This window comes from Chiloscyllium plagiosum, unplaced genomic scaffold (assembly GCF_037043375.1).
Source record: "Chiloscyllium plagiosum isolate Xiang-an unplaced genomic scaffold, Cpla_swu_hap1 HiC_scaffold_1, whole genome shotgun sequence".
Taxonomy (NCBI): Eukaryota; Metazoa; Chordata; class Chondrichthyes; order Orectolobiformes; family Hemiscylliidae; genus Chiloscyllium; species Chiloscyllium plagiosum.
Genome location: NW_028270139.1, coordinates 147,252,190 through 147,277,225, shown reverse-complemented (window position 1 = coordinate 147,277,225; position 25,036 = coordinate 147,252,190). Strand labels below are relative to the sequence as shown.

The 25,036-nt window shown below is 42.6% G+C and overlaps 1 protein-coding gene across 2 annotated transcripts in view; it reads right to left on the bottom strand.

Moving 5' to 3' along the window:
• The window catches only part of ctnna2 (catenin (cadherin-associated protein), alpha 2), a 1,293,121-nt gene that overhangs the window by 299,619 nt on the left and 968,466 nt on the right, over positions 1–25,036 (bottom strand). For both annotated transcript variants that reach the window (XM_087995417.1, XM_087995450.1), the window contains 2 exons: positions 22,213–22,369; positions 10,631–10,831 (listed from right to left, as the gene is read on the bottom strand). In XM_087995417.1, coding sequence (XP_087851543.1) covers positions 10,631–10,831; positions 22,213–22,369 — 358 coding nt within the window. The remainder of the gene's footprint in view (positions 1–10,630; positions 10,832–22,212; positions 22,370–25,036) is intronic.

Here is a 25,036-nt window from a genome sequence, read left to right as displayed (position 1 = left end):
CATTAGGATGCATACTCAAGGTAGCAATGAATCACATTTTAAAAATACTTGAACTCAGTGTTTTTCTAATTTAGAATTCTTTTCAATTTTATATGCAGCTCTCAGTTCCATTGTTGAACATTTATAGGTTGGTGTAATTTAATGCATTAACCTGCACAGTTGTGTTCACGAATCTTGCAAAGAATTTTCTTAGCTCCAGGTGGGGCCCACCTCCAGATTCTCCACAGCCTGCCCACCATTTATCAAGCAAAAGTGATAAAATACTTTCCACCTGCCTCGAGTTGCAGTAGCAACTCAAGAAGCTTAATACCATCCGACATAATAGCCCAGCACCTTAAACATTATATCTTTGCCCACAGTGATTAATGTTGAAGCAAGTTTCTGCCATCCTGGAAGCTATATTTATGCAATCATTCTGGGGTCATTTGTACGTTGTAGCCAACACTCATGTTCCAAGATTTTTCATTATCGGCAGATGATGATCAAAGATTTACGTGCATGGAGCTATAACAATTGATGGTGCAAAGTAAGGAGTGCAGATCCACTCATTGAAGCTGGAGGTATAGAATCAGCCAATGTATCAACTTTTGTAAGACTGAAATACTTCAATATTTTCTTGTTGGAGTTAAATAACTATTGTATTTAACTATCTTTTTTGTTCAACTATTCATGGAATGTGGATGTCCCCAACAAGGCCAACATTTGTTGACCATATTTACTTATCCTTGAAAACGTGAGGATGAACCATCATCTAGAATTTAGCTTTTGCTTTGGTTGTGTTGACAGCAGAATAATATTTGTATTCTGCCAATATTTCTATGCGTAGCACAATAAACTAGGTATTATCTACGAAGATGGGAGTCCTAGTAATGACAGATTTAAATGACAATAATTTTGGGCTTGAAGCTCTCAAGTAATATGGCTGTGACTATTCTTGTTCGCATCTTGTTGTATTGTCCGATTGTCCTTGTGAAGAAAGGTTGTTGATAGAAGCTAATGGTGTTTGTTATTGGTGTGGATGATATCCTCCAGTTTTGTCTTTGCCGGAGGGAACCAGGTACTTGTTTCTGTCAATTCCTATCAGAACATTCCATATTTTATTTGTTTCCCTCTTTTGCTGCAGTTACATTCCCAATCTTTGATCAAGGCAAAAACACTGGCGTACCTCCTGCAAAATCATGCAGCCCGGCTTTGGATCACTTTGATATTATTTGTAAAATTATTGCATCTGTCATGGAGTGCTCAAGGTGCTGTCAGGTAGAGAGTTCCAGCAGGTTTTCCCAGAGACAGTGAAGGAATGGTGAGCTTGTTCTTAAGCCAAGATGATTGTGCTTGTTATTCACACTGCATTTTAGGAACTGAATTTTAGAGGTGGATTGCCCATTCAATCCATACGAAAAAAGAATTCCTTTTGCTCTTCTTGTTGTCACATATTTTGCAGATTGTCAACAGCTCATTATTCTTAATTGTTAAACTACCAGGAAGAAAGTTGATGTAGTTTTAAGAGATTTATTAAAGCAATAGCAATGAAAGGCAAGCAACTTGGTTGTAATATTTCCTTTGGGGTTGGATAAGGAACTGTTGTTGTCATACTATAAATAACACCAGTATAACTGGCTATCCTTTTCATTTTGATGTCTGCTAATGATACAGATCAAAAGCCCGATTAAAGTGTGGCAGCATTGCTGAGGGACTGCTACTTAATTATAAGCACTTGTGCCAGCTGAGTTCTGAGTCAGCATTGGAGTCAATGATAAATGTTTTCTTCACTCATCATTAAAGTGAGACTTATTAATGCTGGGGAGAAAATATTATCTATTTCGTGTCAATTGGAGCCAAATTTTCTGAGCCTTCTGAAAATGGAAATGGAACATGGTCTTTTATTATGTGGATTGCTGCTACTCCGTGAGGTTAGGTCTTTACAAAGTAGTCGAAGTGAAGTCAAAGTTAAGGACCGTCTCTAGGCTTAGGCTTCAAAGCACTTCAAAGCAACACCATTTACAATGCATTACTATTAAATTCTGCTATACATGGCAATCATAGATAGATCAAGCTCTGCCTTATAGTGACATTAAGATGAATTGATTTTCTTTGTGTGTTCATGTTCATGTTAGCTTGGTCTAGTTTCTTTTCGTGTTCTTGTATACAGTTTTTCCATTGTGTTCTAATTTCACCCACACTGTGGTATTTATTGTCAGTGATATACTCTGTAACAACATCACAAGGTTACTCCAGTGTCCTGAAGTCCTTACACAACCATGAGTTAATTTCAAGATGTTGATCTCACCATTAACAATTATCATCTGGGTGGTAGTGGTGTGAGGTGATTGGCAAGATAGGAGTCCCACTCTCCTCCACTCGAGATCAATTAAATCAGGCTTGTTAAAAGTTTGTCAAAGGCTGACCTTGAACTTTAAGGGTCTGGGTGGGTTACCCTTGCCTTCAGAAAGTTTCCAACTGAAGGCAGATGGGTGAAGAGCCAGAAATGGATGCACTAGGCCATCATTCCAGCTTGATGTAAGGGTTAGCGGGGTGAAGGATTTCAAACATTTTGTAGGGGAATAGCTTTGGCACTGCACAGGTGGCATGGAGAGTGACAAATTGTGCCCATACTTTGATTGGGATCGACACCACTCTCTGCCTGGATGCAGAAGAGCAGAGGCCAAATCTGCTGACGACAATTAGGCAGCTATATGCTGTATTCCAGCACTCGCCATAGGAAAGGCAGAACCCCATCTATCCAGAGGGCCCAATAAGGCAAGAAATCAGCAGAGGCTAAATCCTTAACACTTAATCTCTCCAGGCAGTTGGTTACTGACATCTATGCCCTCAATGCAGAAGACATTGCATCTCACACCACTCAGTGCTGCTGTGCTGCCCTGCCGGTAGGCTTCATAATCACTGTGAATTTGAATGTCTTTGCTCTACACCCCGTGACGTTTTGCAAACATTGCATCTGAATGCATTTCACTGGTCACTAATATTTTACTTTGTCAGATTTGCACAACACATTCATTCAATGGTACAGAAGGTCCTGTAGAGACAGAGGTCATATGGTTTCACCTCTATTGTTAGGTCTCAGGTACCATATGGCCATCAAGGTACTTAGTGAATCCACTGAGACCATTTTCAAAAAATGTTTTCCATTTCCTCAGAGTCCAGGTGTCACAGCCTACAAGAAGAACTTCCTCTGCATATGCACTTGCTTTTCTGGCAGTGGTCATAATACCTTCAGTTCAGGTTGACTCCAATCTTCACCCCAATCTTCCTGCCACCTCTGGGAAGGGGTCCTCCCACTTGTCCCTCATGGCCTCGAGGTTAGATCCAAGTTGGCATCAATTTAATGCTGGTCTGCCCTGCACCAGGTGCCAGGTCACTAACCTTGCCACATGTTGCAGTCATTATACAAAAAGGTAATGATACAGTACAGCTATTCCACAATGTGGTAATATGCAGCCAATATTACCATACGATCATAAAATACAGAAACAGAATTAGGCCATTCGATCCATCATGTCTGCTCCGCCATTCAATCATGTCTGATATGTTTCTGAACCAATTCTCCTGCCTTCTCCCGATAACCCTTGGTCCCCTTACTAATCAAGAACCCATCTATTAATACCTTAAATACACTCAATGACTTGGTCTCCATAGCCATCTGTGGCAATGAGTTCCACAGATTAATCATCCACAGGCTGAAGAAGTATCTCCTCATCTCAGTTCTAAAAGGTCATCCCTTCAATCTGAGGCTGTGCCCTCGGCTGGTAGTCTTTTCTACTAGCATAATAATCTTCTCCATGTCGACTTGATCCAGGCTTCTCAGTATTCTGCAAGTTTCATTGAAATCCTCCCTCATCCTTCTAAACTCCATTGAGCACAGTGCTCAACCACTTCTCATGTGACAAGCCCTGAAATTATTCTTGTAAACATCCTCTGGGCCTCCTCTAATACCTGCATGTGCTTCCTTCGAGGTGGGGCCCAGAACAGCTCACAATGTTCCAAATGCGGTCTGACCAGCGCCGTATACAGCCTCAGTGGTACATAGAGTCATAGAGATGTACAGCATGGAAACAGACCCTTCGCTCCAACTCGTCCATGCGGACCAGATATCCCAACACAATCTAGTCCCACCTGCCAGCACTCAGCCCATATCCCTCCAAACCCTTCCTATTCATATACCCATCCAGATGCCTTTAAATGTTGCAATTGTGCTAGCATCCACTACTTCCTCTGGCAGCTCATTCCAGACATGCACCACCCTCTGCATGAAAACGTTGTCCCTTGGGTCTCTTTTATATCTTTCCCCTCTCACCCTAAACCTATGCCTTCTAGTTCTGGACTCCCCCATCCCAGGGAAAAGACTTTGTCTATTTATCCTATCCATGCCCCTCATGATTTTATATACCTCTATAAGGTCACTCCTCAGCCTCCGATACTCCAGGGAAAACAGCCCTAGCCTACTCAGCGTTGCCCTATAGTTCAAATCCTCCAACCCTGGCAACATCCTTGTAAATCTTTTCTGAACCCTTTCAAGTTTCACAACATCCTTCTGAAAGAAAGGAGACCAGAAATGCATGCAATATTCCAACAGGGGCTTAACCAATGTCCTGTACAGTCGCAAATTGACTTCTCAACTCCTGTATGCAATACTCTGACCAATAAAGGAAAGCATACCAAACGCCTTATTCACTATCCTATCTACCTGCGACTTCACTTTCAAGGAGCTGTGAACCTGCACTCCAAGGTCTCTTTGTTCAGTAACATTCTCGAGAACGTTACCATTAAGTGTATAAGTACAGCTAAGATTTGCTTTCCCAAAATGCAGCACCTCACATTTATCTGAATTAAATTCCATCTACCACTTCTCAGCCCATTGGTCCCTCTGATCAATATCCCATTGTAATCTGAGGTAACCCTCTTCGCTGTCAACTACACCTCCAATTTTGGTGTCATCTGCAAACTTACTAACTGTACCTTTTATGCTCACATCCAAATCATTTATATAAATGATGAAAAGTAGTGGACTCAGCACCGATTGTTGTGGCACACCTCTGGTCGTCGGCCTCCAGGCTGAAAAACAACTCTCACCACCACCCAAATAAAAGCAAATTACTGCGGATGCTGAAATCTTCAACACCGTGACTGACCTAATTTCCTTGTCTCTAACACTGTGACTGACCTCATTTCTTTATTTCCAACACCGTGACTGACCTCATTTCCTCTGGATGCCACCCTCCCAGCTTTGACAAAGGGTCAGTTAGACTCGAAACAACAGCTCTTTTCTCTCCTTACAGATGTTGCCAGACCTGCTGAGATTTCCAGCATTTTCTCTTTTGGCCTCACCATCACTCTCTGTCTTCTATCTTTGAGCCAGTTCTGTATCCAAATGGCTAGTTCTCCCTGTACTCCGTGAGATCTGACCTTGCTCATCAGTCTCCCATGGGGAACCTTGTCGAACGCCTTACTGAAGTCCATATAGATGGCATCTACTGCTCTGCACTCATCAATCTTCTTTGTTACTTCTTCAAGAAACTCAATCAAGTTTGTGACACATGATTTCCCAAGCACAAAGTCATGTTGACTATCCCTAATCAGTCCTTGCCTTTCCAAATACATGCACATGCTGTCCCTCAGGACTCCCTCCAATAACTTGCCCACCACCGACATTAGGCTCACTAGTCTATAGTTCTCTAACTTGTGGCACCATGTTTCCCAACCTCCAGTCTTCTGGCACCTCACCAGTGACTATCGATGATACTAATATCTCAGCAAGAGAACCAGCAATCACTTCCCTAGCTTCCCACAGAGTTCTTAGATACACCTGATCACGTCCTGGGGATTTATCCACTTTAATGCGTTTCAAGACATCAAGTACTTCCTCCTCTGTAATGTGAACATTTTTCAAGATGTCACAATCTATTTCTCTACATTCTGTGTCTTCCATGTCCTTTTTCACAGTAAATACCGATGCAAAATACTCGTTTAGTATCTCCCCCATCTCCTGCGGCTCCACACAAAGGCACCTTGCTGATCTTTGAGCAGCCCTATTCCCTCCCAAGTTACCCTTTTGTCCTTAATGTGTTTGTAAAAACCCTTTGGATTCTCCTTAATCCTATTTGCCAAAGCTATCTCATGTCCCCTTTTTGCCTTCCTGATTTCCCTCTTAAGTATACTCCTATTGCCTTTATACTCTTCTAAGCATTCACTCAATTTCTGTACCTGACATATGTTTCCTTCTTTTCCTTAGCCAAACCCTCAATTTCTTTCGGTATTCCCTATACCTACCAGCCTTTCCTTTCACCCTAACTGCAATAAACTGCATCTGGACTCTTGTTATCTCATTTCTGAAAGCTTCCCATTTTTTAGCTGTCTCTTTACCTGCAAACGTCTGCCCCCAATCAGCTTTTGAAGGTTCTTGCCTAATACCGTCAAAATTGGTCTTTCTCCAATTTAGAACTTCAGCTTTTAGATCTGGTCTATCCTTTTCCATCACCATTTAAAAACTAATAGAATTATGGTCGCTGGCCCCAAAGTGCTCCCCCACTGACACCTCAGTCACCTGCCCTGCCTTATTTCCCAAGAGTAGGTCAAGTTTTGCACCTTCTCTAATAGGTACATCCACATATTGAATCAGAACATTTTCTTGTGCACACTTAACAAATTCCTCTCCATCTAAATTCTTAACACTATGGCGAACCCAGTTTATGCTTGGAAAATTAAAATCCCCTTCCATAACCACCCTATTATTCTTACAGATAATAGAGATCTCCTTACAAATTTGTTTCTCAATTACCTTATGTCCATTAGGGGGTCTGTAATACAATCCCAATAAGGTGATCATCCCTTTCTTATTTCTCAGTTCCACCCAAATAACTTCCCTGGATGTATTACTTGGTATATCCTCCCTCAGTACAGCTGTAATGCTAAGCCTTTTCAAAAACGCCACTCCCCATCCTCTCTTGCCTCCCTTTCTGACCTTCCTGTAGCATTTGTATCCTGGAGCATTAAGCTGCCAGTCCTATTCATCTCTGAGCCATGTCTCTGTAATTGCTATGATATCCCACTCCATTGTTCCTAACCATGCCCTGAGTTCATCTGCCTTCCCTGTTAGGCCCTTTGCATTGAAATAAATGCAGTTTAATTTATCAGTCCTACCTTGTTCTCTGCTTTGTCCCTGCCTGCCCTGATTGTTTGACTCGCCTCTGTTCTCAACTGTACCAGTCCCAGGTTTCCTCATTATTTCCCAGGGTCCCCCCACCACCTTACTAGTTTAAACCCTCCCGAGCAGCTCTAGCAAATCTCCCTGCCAGTATATTAGTCTCCTTCCAATTTCGGTGCAATCTGTCCTTCTTGCACAGGTCACTTCTACCCCAAAAGAGATTCCAATGATCCAAAAATGTGAATCCCTCTCCCATACACCACCTCCTCAGCCATGTATTTATCTACTCTATCTTCCTACTCCTGCCTCCACTAGCTCGCATCACTGGGAGTAATCCAGATACTATTATCTCGAGAACCTCCTTTTTAAATTCCTGCCTAACTCTCTGTAATCTCCCTTCAGAATCTCAACCTTTTCCCTTCCTATGTCGTTGGTTCTGATGTGTACAATGAACTCCTGCTGGCCCCTCTCACCCTTGAGAATATTCTGCATCCTCTCTGAGACTAATGCACCATTCTGATTTTTCACTGCTGGCCACAGAAACATTTGTCTGTCCCTCAGACTAGAAAGTCCCCTAACACAATAGATTTCTTGGAACCTGACATACCCCTTATTGCATTAGAACCAGTCTCAATCAGAAACTTGGCTGTTGTGCTATATTCCCCTGAGAATCCATCACCTCCTACGCTTTCCAAAATAGCATACTTGTTTGAAATGGGGATAGCCACAGGAGACTGCTGCACTAACTGCCTATCTCTCTTACCTTTCCTGGAGTTAACCCATCTATGTGACTGTATCTGTGACTTTTCCCCTTCCTATAACTGCCATCCATCACATCCCCTTGCTCTTGTAAATTCCTCATTTCCTCTAACTGTTTCTCCACCCGTTCTATTCGATCTGACAGGATTCACAATCAACGGCATTTATTGCAGATATAATCCTCAGTAACATGTAAACTCTCCCTAAACTCCCACATCCGACAAGAAGAGCATATTACTCCACTAAAGACCATTTTTGCTGCTTTCAATCTACAGACACAGAAAAAAGCACTGTCTTGGTCCTCTACAAAACACTGTTCCAGATTAAATTAATACTTATGGCTTATATTTTTAAGTTTATTTAAGAGGCATATCTCAATAAAACACCTAATCAAGAAAAAAACCCACTCTACACAGTACTGTAGACTTGTGTAAGGCCACACTTGAAATATTCACTTTTCTGTTTCAGTGCTGTGACCTCTCCCAAACAAGTTCCTCCAAGATTAGTTGTGAATTTCACTGTTAATTTTCCCAGATCCACTCCGATGTGCAGCGATACATGAATTTACACAGAAAGACAGTAACTGTGCAGGTTCACAGCTATGTCAGTTAGCAGTGTGGGTTTCTCTCTCTCTCTCTCTCCTGCACTGACCTCACCATGTGCTTCCTTTGTCTGTTCCTCTCCCTTTTAAAAGTGCTGTTGGTTTGACTGTTTTTTTCTCCAAAGTTCCAAAACAATGCAACAGCATATGAAACAGTAATTGCTGCTCCTGTAATTCAAGAAAATCACTTCCAACACCTAAAATACTTCAAAAAAGGAGCAGCCTGTTACAACCAGAATTTTTCCTGTCCTCCATCTTGGATTACCCAGAATCCTTCATCTTTGCTCTTGTATTATAGCCCTCTTGGAATGAGTGCTCACATTGCACTTGCCCTCTTAATGTCCAACATGTTAACCTTAAGAGAATCCTGAACTAGGACTCTCAAGACACTTTACGCTTCAGATTGAGTGTTAAAATGCCATCATGTATAGAATATACAGCTTAGAAATAGGCTAGTAGATTCATGCTAATGGTACTAATTGACTAACCCTGCTCCCGTCACTCCTATCATCACATCATTAATTTATTTCTATCCTTTGTATGTGTAACTTTCCTTTCAAAGTATCTATGCTGTTTGTATCAACTCGGTATTCTAACAGCAGATTCTTTTTGTGACAGAATATTCTTCTAAGTTATTTGCTAACTACAAATCTAATAGTGCCAGACATATACCCACAATTCACCAACACCAATGAAAGAGAATCTTACCATTTCACTTTGACATTCTTTTCCTACTGTTGGACCATGTTGACCCATAGCTTGATTGAATCAGACTTATAGTTTTTTCTTCACAATGGGATGTGGGTTATTGTTGGTCGGACCAGCAATTATTGTCTTCTCCTACTTCCTCCTGAGAAGGAGGTGGTGAGCTGAACCATTGCAGTCTATGTGTTGTAGAGGAGAGAATTCCAGGATTTTGTCCTAACCATACTAAAGGAATGGAGATATATTTCCAAATGTTCTCTGGCTGTCCAGTGCTGTGGTTTCTGGGTACATGCACACATCGTTTCTAGGTGTGCAGTCTTGTGGCTTACTGAAGAGTTTCAACTGCTGTGGTGTATGAGTACAAATTTTTGAAGTATACAAAGGCTTCTTGCAGCTTCTGGGTATACACTCCTGTGATCTAAGGATTTCTTGTTCAGTATTATCTGAGTACACATTCCCATGATTTCCGGGTTTATCCAATGGACTGGAGATATATAGTTCTGTGAATTTTGAGTATACTATCTTGTGGTTAACAGTCATACACTCCTGTGATTCAGTGACACTGAAGACTTTGCGATCACAGATATTGACCACTTTCAACAAGACATTTTATGTTTAATATTGTTTTAGTGGCAGCTTGCAGTGCACAAATTAGCTGCCATGTTTCCAATTTGACAACAGTAATTACACAATTTGACATACTTTGGGAAGTCCTCAGGTAATGAAAGGAGCCATACGAATGCAAAAGTGAAATTTTAATGTCATGAATTTTAAGCACATAAAATGCCTTCACGTTGCCTGTCCCATCAAGTACCATTGCCCAATTTAAATTTTGACGCTTCAGAGGAAAGGCTCCAGCTTCTCAAGTGCCCCATTCTCTTTGCCCTCTTTGCTGGGGTCTGTCACCATGAGCAACTATCTCTACCAGAAACAGGAAGGAGTGACAGTGTCAGAGACTGCTTCCACTGTCCTTTGGCAGTCTCTAATAGATGATGAGAATAGGTAATTAAATTTCCTATGCACCTCAGCACCAATATCTTGACTTGATTAACCATGGGAGGTAAAGCATACTACCCATTTTAAAAAAGTCCATCTTTGAAGAAAGCAATTTAGACTCTTTGATGAAATCTTCGTCCCTGAAGATTAATTTAAAAGCAGGTAGATAGTAAAAATAACCTTGTGTGACTATGAACCATGCATACATTTTTGAAATATAGATATTGGATGGAATTTAAGAAAGATATTGTTAGCCAGAGATATTAGGGGATATAAGATAAAAGGAAGTATATGGATTTGAGGCACAGATTATTCATTAAATGATGGTATGAACTCAAGGTATATTCCTTCTCCTGTGGTCGTAATTGGTATGTGTATAAACATGGAATATGACTATATATTTGTCTTACCAGTCTCTGAGAGTAACTTTGTGGACTCCATTACTTTCTCAGTGTATACACCAGGCTCGTAATTCTCCATCTCAGCACTGATGATATGGATAACTCTTGCTGCCCGTCCTCGGATGGCCCCAGCAGTCCTATCAAGTGTGTCTACATCACCTTCCTGCAGTGCTATCACACACTTGTTCACATCCTCCAATATGTGATTTTCTGATAGAGTTGGAAGAGAGAGAGTGAAGAAATTAGATGTTTGTTTTATAAGAGGAGACTGAGTTTCAACAACACAAATTGCTGAGGTGTTTGTAGCAGAGCAAATCATCGCAGGCACTTCACAGAAGCAATTACCAAACAAATATGATGCAATGCCAGAGAGATAAATATAACAACAGATGACCAAAGCTTAGCGAAAAGGGATGGTTTTCAACAGCACCTTAAGAAGACACTGATGGAGAGGCAGAGCTATTTAGGGAAGGAAATTCTAGAGTTGAGGCCCGTGCAACTGAAGGCCCAGCCTCAAATAAATTGGAAAGTTTAAAGAAGCCGGAATAAGAGGTTTGCAGGTCTTTTACAGCAGAAGTTTGGGTCAGCTTACTCTCCCAAAAGTATGCTGCTCAAATCCATGTTTTATCTGCAAGACCTCTCTGTTTACACATAGATTAAAGTTTCACTTGATGTGAGAGGTTCTGCTCCCTTCCAGACCTTTCTACCTACTTAGTGAATCAGACTGTTACATCACCACTGTGCGTACATTTCTGACGTTAACCCCATTTCTCTACAACAAAGAGGGTTATAAACCTGCAGAGGGGACTGAAAGTGTAGAACGATTTGTAAGCAAGGACAAAAATGAAAATGAATACATTTAGTAGGCTCCTGATTTTTTTTGGCCCCATTATTTCGCTAAAATATTCATCATAATGGAGGCAGGTCACCTTGTAGATGGCAGTCAATGTGAGTCAATGGTGGATGGATTGAATGTTTAAATTGGTGAATGCATTGCCAGTCAAACTGATTGTTTTGTCATGGATGCTTTTGGGCTTCATGAGTGTTATTGAAGGCATTCAGGCAACTAGAGAGTATTCCATCACACTCCTGACTTGCACTTTGTAGATGGCAGACTGGCTTTAAGGAGTCAGGAGGTGAATTACTTGCTTCAGAATTCCCAGCCTCTAACCTGTTTTCGTAGCCACAATATTTATATGGCTGGCCCAGTTCAGTTATGTTCCCAATGACAGTCTTAATGGGTTTACAAGAAATTCATACAAATGCAGTAAACTAATTATTTAATGTTGCATAATGCATTTTCAGCCTCATTTTACCTGGGCATTTCAGAATAATAGTTAGACAGAGTTCAATCATCAGCTGGAATAAGCAATGACAATGGCCCTGAGATCATGCCATGACATGTTGAACGATAAAGGATTAATGTTTCTTTCTGAGCAGCTTCATTCCATTATTTTTAGCAGGCAGTAACCCATTTATTTCAAACTGGCAAATGTTCCAGCAACTGGAATTTTAGACAAGTGCATTAACTGTTTATTGACTGGTATCCTTGATGGTATTTCCAGTTGTTTGGATGTAATAATACATTATTTTAGAAAATGCCTTAAGTCACCATTGTTTCAAGTAGTATATTTGTGGAGGCTGAATTACAGCAAAACAGCACTAAATTTATTATGATTACAAACACGCTGCTTATTAAAGTCATGGAACCACAGAATATAGGACTTAGGAGTAGCTATAGGTTATTTGGCCCTTCAAGGTGAAAGTGAGGACTGCAGATGCTGGAGATCAGAATCGAGAATGTGGTGTTGGAAAAGCACAGCAGGTCACACAGCATCCGACGAGCAGGAAAATTGACATTTCGGGCAAAAGCCAAGCCTGCTCCACCACACAATATTAACGGTCTGACTGTGATCTCAGCTTTCCTGTGTGCCTCCAATAATATTTAACTTACTTGTTAACCAAAATTCTATTAAGAATCCCTAAAGTGTGGAAACAGGCCATTCAACCCAACAAGTTCACAAGTACCCTTCAAAGAGCATCCCAGACTCATACTTGCAGTTCCTATGGCTAATGCACCTAAACTACACATCCCTGAACACTATGGGTAAGTTACCATGGCCAATCAACCTAACCTGCACATCTTTGGACTGTGGGAGGAAACCAAGCACCTGGCAGAAACCCACGCAGACAGAGGGAGAACGTGCAAACTTCACACAGACAGTTGCCCTAGGATGGAATTGAACGCAGGTCCATGGCACTGTGAGGCAACAGTGCTAACCACTGAGCCATCATGCCGCTATCTAGCTCAACATTGAACAAATTAAAGATCCAGCCTCCACTAGCATCTGCAGAAGAGGATTCCCCACACTAGTGACCCTGTGACGGGAAAAAAAGATTCTTACCCCTGCCTTAAGCCAGATTCTATAGTAACTTTCAAAATGGAATAGGAATCCAAGGGGTGTCCTCCACCAAGGATAGGGTGGTGCTTATCCAGACCCTTAGATCTTTAAGATTTCATGGACATGTACAGGAAATAATCAAAGGGGCTGGTGGCATGGTGACTTTATACCTAAAGGACTACAAGAGATTAGATTAGATTAGGTTAGATTACTTACAGTGTGGAAACAGGCTCTTCGGCCCAACAAGTCCACACCGACCCGCCGAGCCACAGATGAAGAGTCATGTTTCATACAAAGGTCAGGCACATCTGGAGTTGTGTGTGAAGTCCAGGGCAATACAATGAAGAAAGGTATATTGGTGTTGTCAGCAGCACAGCATAGATTTACTGGGACAAAGCTTCGAGTCCAAAGGCCAAAGGAGGTAGAATTTATTCAATTTAGGATTGTGCTCCCCTCAAAGGTTCAGGGAAATCTGATCAAAGTTTTCAGGGCATGAGGGAGAAGTGGTTTGGATCACAGATAAATTATTTCTCATGATATGAAATCTTGTACTAGGGGCATAATTGTAAAATTAGATTCAAACCTTTCAGGAGTGTAATTAGGATACACTATGTGCAAAATGTATATAGAAGATTGAAATTTCCTTTCATAAATGGCTGTTGATGATTGGCCAAGTGCTAATTTTGAAATAAAATCAATTCAGGCAGAATCTTAATTTTGTTTGGCTAAGAGCGAAGTGCATCAACTATTTTTGGAGAGATTCTTGTCATGAGGCCCAGTGAGATTTTTCACTGTATATTACAAAACACACTTCATTAAAGATCTACCCCACCCCCAGGATGTCCTTCTTGTCTACTTTAGTCCCATCTCACCACACAAAACAACTCAGCATTCACTATATATCCCCTAAAGACCAGCATCCATGGCTCCCTTACAATACTTAAAAGGCGCTCGCATTCCAAAGATGCCTTGCTTGGGCAAGGATGCTTTCTGAAGAAGTCAGAGAAGAGGCAGATGGCACTGCAACTATCCAACAGGATTTGGATGGCTTACACATCAGGATGGTGCAAGGGAGAGAGGTAATCTCCTCTCAGAGAAGGGAATGGCAGACACTATGGTCAGTGCTATCTCGACAATGTAGATGAATGATTAGCAGTGGCGTAAGATAGTCAATGACTTCCTCCTCTCCACTAGGGTAACTGCCACATCCTTTTCCCAGCTACCTCACACTCACTATAACACTAACCCTAACCCCACCAGACCTTTTGAGGTTCAAAGCAAGGTGGGTCCACTTGTCTCTGGCAAGAAGACCATCAGCATGTCTGGGCTATCCAGAGATGAACAACCCCAGCATCATGCAACTAACCCTCCAAGCCCAAAAGTCCGACTACTGAGCAGGCTCCCTCCATTCCAAATGAAGAACCAGGGAGTGTTCTAAGGAACAGCAGAAAAAAATCACATTGAGAGAACTTTTGGATCAGAGGTGACAAATCACTTTACATTATTTGTTACATTTCCACAAATAGTGCTGTTTCGACCTTACATCTGGTTATTTGTCTCCCTGAGTACACCCAAATGTAACTGTGCCTACATGATGCATAACTTCATGATTACACAGGATACACAGTACATGCATTCAGAAAAAGATGAACAATATGTTTACAGTGCAATGTGTCCTGCTGACACCACTGCCCCTCATAATACAATTTCCCTATTCTTTTCCAGCCCCTTTGCCCAAAAGTGTTAATGTAACTACATTTGTCCGTGATACCTGGCACAGGGAGTTGCATGGTAAACAAGGGCCTTCGTCTTCACACCAATCATTCCCTATTCCCCCGAGCCTATAGCCTCTGATTCTGACAAGCGGATTCCTGAGTTTCCTCCTGCGTTAGTGCCACCTCTTGTCACTACTGAGTTTCCCCTTAGTTTCTGTAGACGGATCTGATGGACTGATCATGTCCATCACATTCAGGGATCTAACTGGACAGTCATGGAAACAACTGCCGAAACTGATGACTGTACATCTCCTTGACCATATTAGCCCAACCCTCTGGACTGGCCTCTAAGCAGCAAGTGGACTGACTACACCCCAGAGTATAGTGGCACAGATCCTGAACTGAAAACACCCAACCAGACGCCTGAGCATGGACAACTCCCAGACTTCTAATGGATGCTGCCTTGGACACCCTGACTGGTGGCCTCATGGACTTCAGTGAGGACTACTCCTTTAAGATTCTGAGAAGTGGCTGCCTACTTACTGTACATGTAACATGTTGCTGCATCAATTGCTGGCACGATGCAGGTGTGGTGACAAGAGATGGCACTAATGCAGGAGGACACTCAGGACTCCATTTGTCAGAACCAGAGGCTATAGGCTCGGGGGAATAGGAAATGACTGGTGTGAAGAGGAAAACCCTTGTTTACCATGCAACTCCCTGTGCCAGGTATCACGGACAATTGTAGTTACATCAACATTGCCATAGCGCAAGATGCTTCACTCTACCTCATCTAGTTCCTTGCCCCCACCCTGCCACCACCTTGAATAGGGACAGCTGACCAGCAAGGTGAGCTGCCTGGTTGTGTGACTGAGCAAATTGGCACAACAAACTTAGAAACACAGAAGTTAGCAGCAGCGTCAGGCCATTTGACCCAACAAGCAAAGAACAAAGAAAGAACAAAGAAAATTTACAGCCCAGGAACAGGCCCTTCAGCCCTCCAAGCCTGTGCTGATCGAACTGAAGCTATTGCCCAATTCCTAAGCATCTGTATCCCTCCGCTCCCCACCTACTCATGCATCAGTCCAGACGTACCTTAAGTGAATCTACTGTGCCTGTCTCTACTACCTCTGCTGGCAACATGTTCCAGGCAACTACCACCCTCTGTGTAAAGTACTTTCTATGTGTCTCCCCCTTAAACTTTTCACCTCTCACCTTGAACACGTGACCACTCATTATTGAATCCTTCACCCTGGGAAAAAGCTTATCTCTATCCACCCTGTCTATACCCTTGATGATTTTGTAGACCACTATCAGGTCCCCCCTCAATCTTCCTTTTTCTAATGAAAACAATCCTAACCTACTCAACCTCCCTTCATAGCTAGCACCTTCCATACCAGGCAACTTCCTCTAAACCTTCTCTGCACCTCTCCAAAGCATCCACATTCTTTTAGTAATGTGGCAACCAGAATTGAATACATTGTTCTAAATGCGGCCAAACCAAAGTCTTGTACAATGTTAACATGACCTGCCAGCTCTTATACTCAATACCCTGTCCGATGAAGGCAAGCATACCATATGCCTTCTTGACCACTCTATCCACCTGTGCAGCCACCTACAGGCTACAATGGACCTGAACTCCCAGATCCCTCTGCACATCAACTTTACCCAAGGCTCTTCTGTTCACAGTATAGTTGGCTATAGAATTAGACTCCCAAAATGCATCACTTCACGTTTGCCTGGATTGAACTCCATCTGCCACTTCTCTGCCCAACTCTCCAGTCTATCTATATCCTCCTGTATTCTCTGACAGTCCCTTACGCTTTCTGCTACTCCAACAATCTTCTTGTCATCTGCAAACTTACTGATCATACCAACAGTGCCCTCTTCCAGATAATTTATGTATATCACAAACAATGGTGGCCCCAGCACTGATCCCTGTGGAAGACCTTTCTCTATTTTGAGAAACTCCCTTCAACTACTACTGTCTCCTGTTGCTCAACCGGTTCTTTATCCACCTGGCTGGAACACCCTGCAAACCATGTGACTTCATTTTCTTCATTTGTTTACCATGTTGAACCTTATCAAATACCTTACTAAAGTCCATATATATGACACTTACAGCCTTTCCTTCATCTATCAACTTGGTCACTTCCTCAAAGAACTCTATTAAGTTGGTAAGGCATGATCTCCCCCACACAAAACCATGTTGTTTATCACTGATAAGCCCATTCTTTTCCAAATATAAATAGATTTTATCCCTCAGTACCTTCTCCAGCAACTTTCTCACCATTGACGTCGGGCTCAGTGGTCTGTAGTTACCTGGAATATCCCTTTTTGCATAGGGGGACAACATTAGCAACCCTCCAGTCCTTCTGCACGTCACCTGTGTTTAAGGATGCTACAAAAATATCTGTCAGGGCCCCAGCTATTTCCTCTCTTGCCTCTCTCAGCAACCTGGGATAGATACCATCCAGTCCTGGGGATTTGTCCACCTTAATATCCTTTAGCCTACCCAACACAACTTCCCTCCTTATGTCATAAAAGCAAATTACTGCGGATGCTGGAATCTGAAACCAAAAAAGAGAAAATGCTGGAAAATCTCAGCAAGTCTAGCAGCATCTGTAAGGAGAGAAAAGAGCTGACGTTTCAAGTCTAACTGACCCTTTGTCAAAGCTAAAAAAAAAGGAGAAATAGGGAGGTATTTATACTAGGCCAGTACCTGCAATCTTGGAGGCTTGCAGGTACTGGCCTAATCTCCTCAGCTCTTTTCTCTACTTACAGATGCTGCTAGACTTGCTGAGATTTTCCAGCATTTTCTCTATTTTGGTTCCCTCCTTTTGTCAATGTGATCCAGAGTAAACAAACGTCTATGTCTAATCTCAACATTTACAATGTCCCTCTCTTCAGTGAACACTGATGCAAAGTAATTATTAAGACTCTCACCCATTTTCTCAGGCTCCACACACAGCCTTCCTTCCTTATCCTTTAGTGGACCAACCCTTTCTCTGGTTACCCTCTTGCTTTTTACATAGGAATAAAAGGCCTTGGGATTCTCCTTAATCCTGCTCATGAAAGTTATTTCATGACCCCTTTTAGCCCGCCTGATTCCTCTCTTAAGACTGGTCCTACTCTCCCGATATTCCTCCAAGGCCCATTCTAATCTTAGCTGCCTGGACCTTATGTACACTTCCCCTTTCCTCTTGGCTAATCGCTCGATTTCTCCTGTCATCCACAGTTCACGAATCTTGCCTTTCCTATCCCTTGTTTTTAAAGGGACAATCCTATCCTGCACTATCTTCAACTTATCTTTGAAAGCTTCCCACATATCAAATGCAGACTTCCCTTCAAATAGCTGCTTCCAATCCACATTTCCCAACTCCTGCCGAATTTTGATATAATTGAACTTGGCCCACTTTAGTACTCTTCCCTTAGGACCACTCTTATTTTTGTCTATGAGCATTCTAAAACTTGCAGAACTGTGTCACTATTCCCAAAGAAATCCCCCACTGCAACTTCTACCACCTGGCCTGGCTCATTTCCTAACACCAGGTCCAATAGAGCCCTTTCCCTTTGTTGGACTATTGACATACTGCTCTAGAAAACTTTCCTGGACGCTCCTTACAAATTATGCCCTATCCAGACCTCTGACACTAAGTGTATCCCTGTCAATGTTGGGAAAATTAAAATCTCCCATCGCCACCACCCCGATTCCTCCATATCTTTCCATAATCTGTTTACCTATTTGTTCTTCTACCTCACGCTCACAGTTGGAAGGCCTGTATTACAGCCCCAACAATGCAACTGCGCCCTTATTTCTCAGCTCTACCCATAATGCCTCACTGCTCAAGCCCTCCATAGTGCCCTCCATTAACACAGTCATGATATCATCCCTGACCAGCAATGCAACTCCTCCCACCACCCCACCACCCTTTTACTCCCCTCCCTGTCCTGTCTGAAGCATCTATATCCTGGAACATTTAGTTGCCAATCATGCCTTTCCTTCAACCAAGTCTCTGTGATCACAATAACGCCATACTCCTAGGCACCAATCCAAGCCCTTAGTTCATCTGCCTTACCCACTATACTCCTTGCATTAAAGTATATTCACTTCAGGTTCTTTTGCATTCATCTGCTCTCTGCCTACTCTTCCCCTTGGTAATGCTAACTTCATGATCCTTACAGTCTCTAGTTTCCACCTCACTGTCTATTAGTCTTCTCCTCTGGTTCCCAGCCCCCTGGCACATCAGTTTAAAACCTCTCCAACAGCAGAAGCAAAATACTCCCCCAAGGACATTAGTTCCAGTCTGGTTCAGGTGTAGACCATTTAATTTGTAATAGTCACACTTCCTTCAGAACTGGTCCCAATGTCCCAATCTAGACCCTCCCTCCTACACCATCCCTCAAGCCACATGTTCATCCTGCCTATTCTTTCATTTCTACCCTGGTTAGCATGTGGCACTGGTAGCAATCCTGAGATCACTCCCTTTGAGGTGCTCCTTTTTAACTTCTCTCCGAGCTCCCTGAATTCTGCTTTCAGGACCTCATCTCATTTTTTGAAATTTATCATTGGTGCCCAAATGCACCACGACAATTTGCTGTTCACCCTCCCCTTTTAGAATGCTCTGCAGCTGATCGGTGACATCTCTATCCCGAGCACCCGGGAGGCAACATACCATCTGGGAGTCACGTTGTCGGCCACAGAACTGCCTATCTACTCCCCTTACAATAGAATTCCCCTGTGACTATGGCCCTACAAGTCTTTTTCCAGCCCTTCTGAACAGCAGTACCTCCAGCGGTGCCATGATCCTGGCAACTGCTGCCCTCCCCTGGTGAGCCATCTCACCCAACAGTATCCAAAACGGTAGACCTGTTTTGGAGGGAGATGACTGCAGGTGATACCTGCACTGCCTTCCCACGCTTTCTCTGTCTTTTGGTCACCCATTCACTGTCTCCCTCAGCAATCCTAATGTGCGGTTTGACCAACTCACTAAACGTGCTCACCACAACCTGCTTTACTTTCCAATGTGATTATGGATGGTCATTGAACTCAACACCCTAATCCCAACTTCCCCTCAGATCCATTGAACACTTTAGCCAGAAGAGATATATTTACCTCATTCTTGAAAACATACAATGTTTTCACCTCAATCACTTTCTGGGTCAGTGAATTCCACAGGCTCACCACTCTCTGGGTGAAGAAATTTCTCCTCTTCTCAGTCCTAAAAGATTTATCCCTCATTCTTAAACTGACACTCCTGGTTCTGGACTCCCCCACCATTAGGAACATCTTTCCTACATCTAACCTGTCAAGTCCTGTTAGAATTTTATAGGTTTCTATGAAATCTCCCTTCATTCTTCTAAATTCCAGTGAATACAATCCTAATTGACTCAACCTCTTCTCATACGTCAGTTCTGCAATCCCAGGAATCAATTTTGTAAACCTTCACTGCATCTTCTCTTGAGCAAGAACACTTTTCCTCAGATAAGGAGACCAAAACTGCACACAGTACTTCAGTTGTGGCCTCATCAGAATCCTGCTGAAAGATATCCTTGTTCCTGAACTCCATTCCTCTTGCTATAAAGGCCAAATGCACAGTTGCCTTCTTTTCTGCCTGCTGCACCTGCACGTTGGTGTAAGACGACACCCAGGTCTCATTGCATATTCCCCTCTCCCAATTTACTGCCCTTCAAATAATAATCTACCTTGCTATTTTTGCCACCAAAATGGATAACCTCACATCTATCCATGTTCCTTTTTATTTTATGAAACCGTACAAAATACGAAAGTTGACAATAAACAAAAAGCAGCAGTTCACAAAAAAAACACTGTTTAAGGGGAAGGGGTAGCAAGCCCAAACCCCAAACCCCATTTTGACTTCAGATTCAATTCCACTATTCAATGAGATCACAATATATCTGTTACCTAATTCTATACTTCTACATTTTTCCAATGATCTTTAATGCTTTTGGTGAACAAAAACAAAAGAAAACAAACTCCTTATAGGGTTCAATTAGTTAACAGGGAAATTAGGACAAATCTCAAATCCCACCTTAAGTCATCAAAAAGGAAGCATTAACAAACACAGACAAGACAGTCCAATCAAATGCAAAGTAGTGCACAGAACACTGACCCCCCAGCAACCCAGCAAGTACCTGCCCCACCCACCTTCTGGCCACAAGGTAGCCCACCCCTATGCCCCTTCTGGCTCTCGGTCTGGTACCATGCCCCGACCAGCTTCTATGCATGTTAAACTGCATCTGCCATGCATTTGCCCATCCACTCCGCCTGTCTAAATCACATTGCAACATCTCTGCATCTCTTCTACCCAGATAAGGCAAGGCTGGGCAAAGCATGAATGAAAGGGTATGCAGGTAACTGCTAAATGAATGACTGAATAAGTGAGCAGCCCTAAGATGCAGCCTCATCCATGATCGAGGTGCTTGACTCTACAAGAAAGTGTACTTGCAGTAGTCTTTCAATGCTGGTTGTGATGCACACTGCCATGCAGGTCTGTGCTTCCTCAGAGGCTTGTGAGAGGTTGGCAAAAAATCAGATGTAAACATCAGTGAGTGAGAGGTGTCTGTGACTAAAGCCTGTGGATTGAGCCCTGAGATGCCGAGCAGCATTGAGGTTCCTCACAGCCAGTGGTCAGGCGAAGTCACCAAGCAGCTGGTCAAGCTTCCATGTGCAGACTTTTTGATGTCCAGCTTATTCAGTGTGTTTGCTATGGTAGAAAGCTTAATACTAATGCTACAAGTCAGGTCATTAATATGATGTTTAACAAGCAATAATCCTCCTTATGGATCAGCTTGTTGAGCAAGAAGTTCATCTCACCACTTGGCAAAAGCATAAAGATGCTCACAATGTCGCAAATTCTGTCATAAATGTTGCCATCACCCGCCTTGCTCAGAATCCTATAAGGTCTGCCCTTTGTCTTCTTTTGTTTTTGTTCACCAAAAGTATTAAAGATTATTGGAAAAATGTAGAAGCATAGAATTTGGTTACAGATTTATTGTGATCTGATTGAATAGTGGAATTGAATCAGAAGTCTAAATGGCTGAGGTCTGTTCATATATTTTTGAATTTGATATTTGCATCTGTAAAGCATTCTGTGTTGTTTCACTATTTCACTTCCAAAACAAAAGGAATGTTGCATTGTTGGTATGACCGGCATTTATTATCTATCCCTAATTGTTGTTTAGAAAGTGGTGGTAAGTTGCCTATTTTGAATCGCTGCAAATCGGCGCAGAGGGGTAGTTCCAGGATTTTGACTTAGTGCCAGTAAAGGAAGGCCAACATAGTTCCAGGTCATAATGGTCTATGACTGGGAGGGAAACTTGGAATTACAAATACAAAATGTTGCAATTTCACAGAGCATTGCAACGAAGCTGGATTGTTTAATTACCTTGAGTGTGGATTTAGCTTACAGAGCAATTCTGGGTTGTTTAGTTCAACTGCATTTGTTCATACCTGATACAGCCAGAAAATCATCAACTGAAGTGATGTCATCGACAGCCTCCGTCAAAACGCGTACTTGCTTCTCCCATTGGTCTTTGAAGACATCCATGTTATCTTGAGCAACTTTACTCTGGGGCCGAGCAGCCAGAGTCAATGCTGCATTAATTACCTGAAAGAAAAGGCAAATTAGTCTAACTACGGTTTTTACAGCTCTACACATAGCCACAGCACCCAGCAGTTAAGGGAATGCTCCACAAATCTTTAACTGTGATTAAAAATAAAGCAGATGCATGATCTAGCTTAATATTTCATTGTTTATTAAAAGACTACTGGATCTGAGAATTATTCACATTTATCAAATTCAATAAGAAATATGCTCCTGCTAAGTTATTTTTAAATTATTCATTTATGAGATGTGGGCTTCACTGGTTCAACCAACATTTATTGCCTCTGCTTAGCTGCCCTTCAGTAGGTGATAGAGAGCTGCCTTTTTGAACTGCTGGAGTCCATTTGTTGTTGATGCATTCACATTGCTGTTAGAGAACAAGTTACAGGACTTTCATAACTTCATATGTTCATAAGATATGGGAGGAGAATTACACCATTCAGCTCATTCGGTCTGCTCCGCCATTCGATCATGGCTGATATGCTCCTCGTTCCCATTTTCTTGCCTTCTCCCCAAAATCTTTCAACCCATTACCAATTGAAAATCTGTCTAACTCCTCCTTAATTTTACTCACTGCCCCAGCATCCACCACACTTTGGGGTAGCGAATTGCACAGATCTTCATTCATCAACACTGAAAACACTGTAATATACTTCCAAGTCAAGATGGTGCGTGACTTGGAAAGCAGCTTGCAGGCGGTGGTATCCCCTTGTATCTACTGCCTTTGTTCTTCTAAATGGTAGTGATTGTGGTATAGGAGACGTTGAAAGAACTTTCATGAAATTCTGTAGTGCACTGTGGAGATGGCACACGCAGCTGTCACTGCGCACTGGTGGTGGACAGCGTGACTGTTTGAGGATTAGGTGCCGACTGAGTGGGTTATGTCCTGGATGCCTGTTGGAGCTGCAGTCATCCAGGCAAGTGGGGAGTGTTCTATCACACTCCTGACTTATACCTTGTAGTCAGGCTTTGGGGAGTCAGGAGAAGAGAAGAGTTACACACTGCAGGATTCCTTCCTACCTTCTGACATAGAAAAGTACAGCACAGAACAGGCCCTTTGGCCCACGATGTTGTGCCAAGGTTTAATCCTAATGTAAAATATAATAACTTAACCGATGTACCCCTCAACTTACTGCTCTCCATGTGCCTGTCCAGCAGTCGCTTAAATGTCCCTAATGACTCTGCTTCCACCACCACCACTGGCAACGCATTCCATGCCTTAACAACTCTCTGCGTAAAGAACCTACCTCTGACATCTCCTCTATACCTTTCCCCTAATATCTTAAAACTATGACCCCTTGTACCCAATAATCCTGCCCAGGGGAAGGGTCTCTGGCTATTGACTCTATCTATTCCTCTCATTATCTTGGTCTCCTCTCTTCCTCCTTCTCTCCAGAGAGAAAAGTCCAAGCTTTTTCAACCTTTCTTCATAAGGCAAGCCCTCCAGTCCGGGCAGCATCCTGGTAAACCTTCTTTGCACCCTTTCCAAAGCATCTGTATCTTTCCTATAGTAGGGCAACCAGAACCGGACACAATATTCCAACTGTGGTCTCACCAGGGACTTGTACAGCTGTAGCAAAACCTCGCAGATCTTAAACTCGATCCCCCTGTTAAAGAAAGCCAAAACACCATATCCTTTCTTAACAACCCTAACCACTTGGGTGGCAACTTTGAGGGATCTAAGTACTTGCACACCCAGATCCCTCTGTTCCTCCACACTACCTAGAATCCTGTCTTTACTCCTATATTCAGCATTCGAGTTCAACCTTCCAAAATGCATCACTTCGCATTTATCCAGGTTGAACTCCATCTGCCATTTCTCAGCCCAACTCTACATTCTGTCTGTCATGCTGCAGCCTGCAATAGCCCTCGATATTATCGATGACACCTCCAACCTTTGTGTCATCTGCAAATTTACTAATCCACCCCTCAATCTCCTCATTCAAGTCATTTATAAAAACTACGAAGAGCAGAGGCCCAAGAACAGAGTCCTGTGGGACCCTACTCAACACTGACCTCCAGGCAGAATACTTTCCATCTACAGCCACTCCCTGCCTTCTGTCAGCCAACCAATTCTGAATCCAGATAGCCAAATCTCCCTGTATCCCATACTTCCTGACTTTATGAATGAGCCTACCATGGGGAACCTTATCAAATGCCTTGCTGAAGTCCATATACATCACATCCACTGCTCGACCTTCATTGACCTGTCTTGTCACCTCCTCGAAGAACTCAATAAGATTCGTGAGGCATGTCTTGCCCCTCACAAATCCTATCCCTCAGAATACTTTCCACAACTTTGTTGACCACAGACGTAAGACAGACTGGTCTGTAATTGCCAGGGATTTCCCTATTACCCTTCTTGAAAAGAGGAACAACATTCGCCTCCTTCCAATCCTCCGGTCCGACTCCCGTGGAGAGTGAGGAGGCAAAGATCTTCGTCAGCAGGTTAGCAACCTCCTTTCTCACTTCCCAGAGCAGCCTAGGATAAATCTGGTCTGGCCATAAGGACAAATCAATCTTAATGCTTTCCAAATTTTCTAGCACATTAACTTCATCAATCTTGATCTGGTCAAGCCTGTATCCTAGCTCCTCAAAGTTCTCATTCACAACAAGGTCCCTCTCCTTAGAGAAAACAGAAGCAAAATACTCATTCAGGGCCTCCCCCAT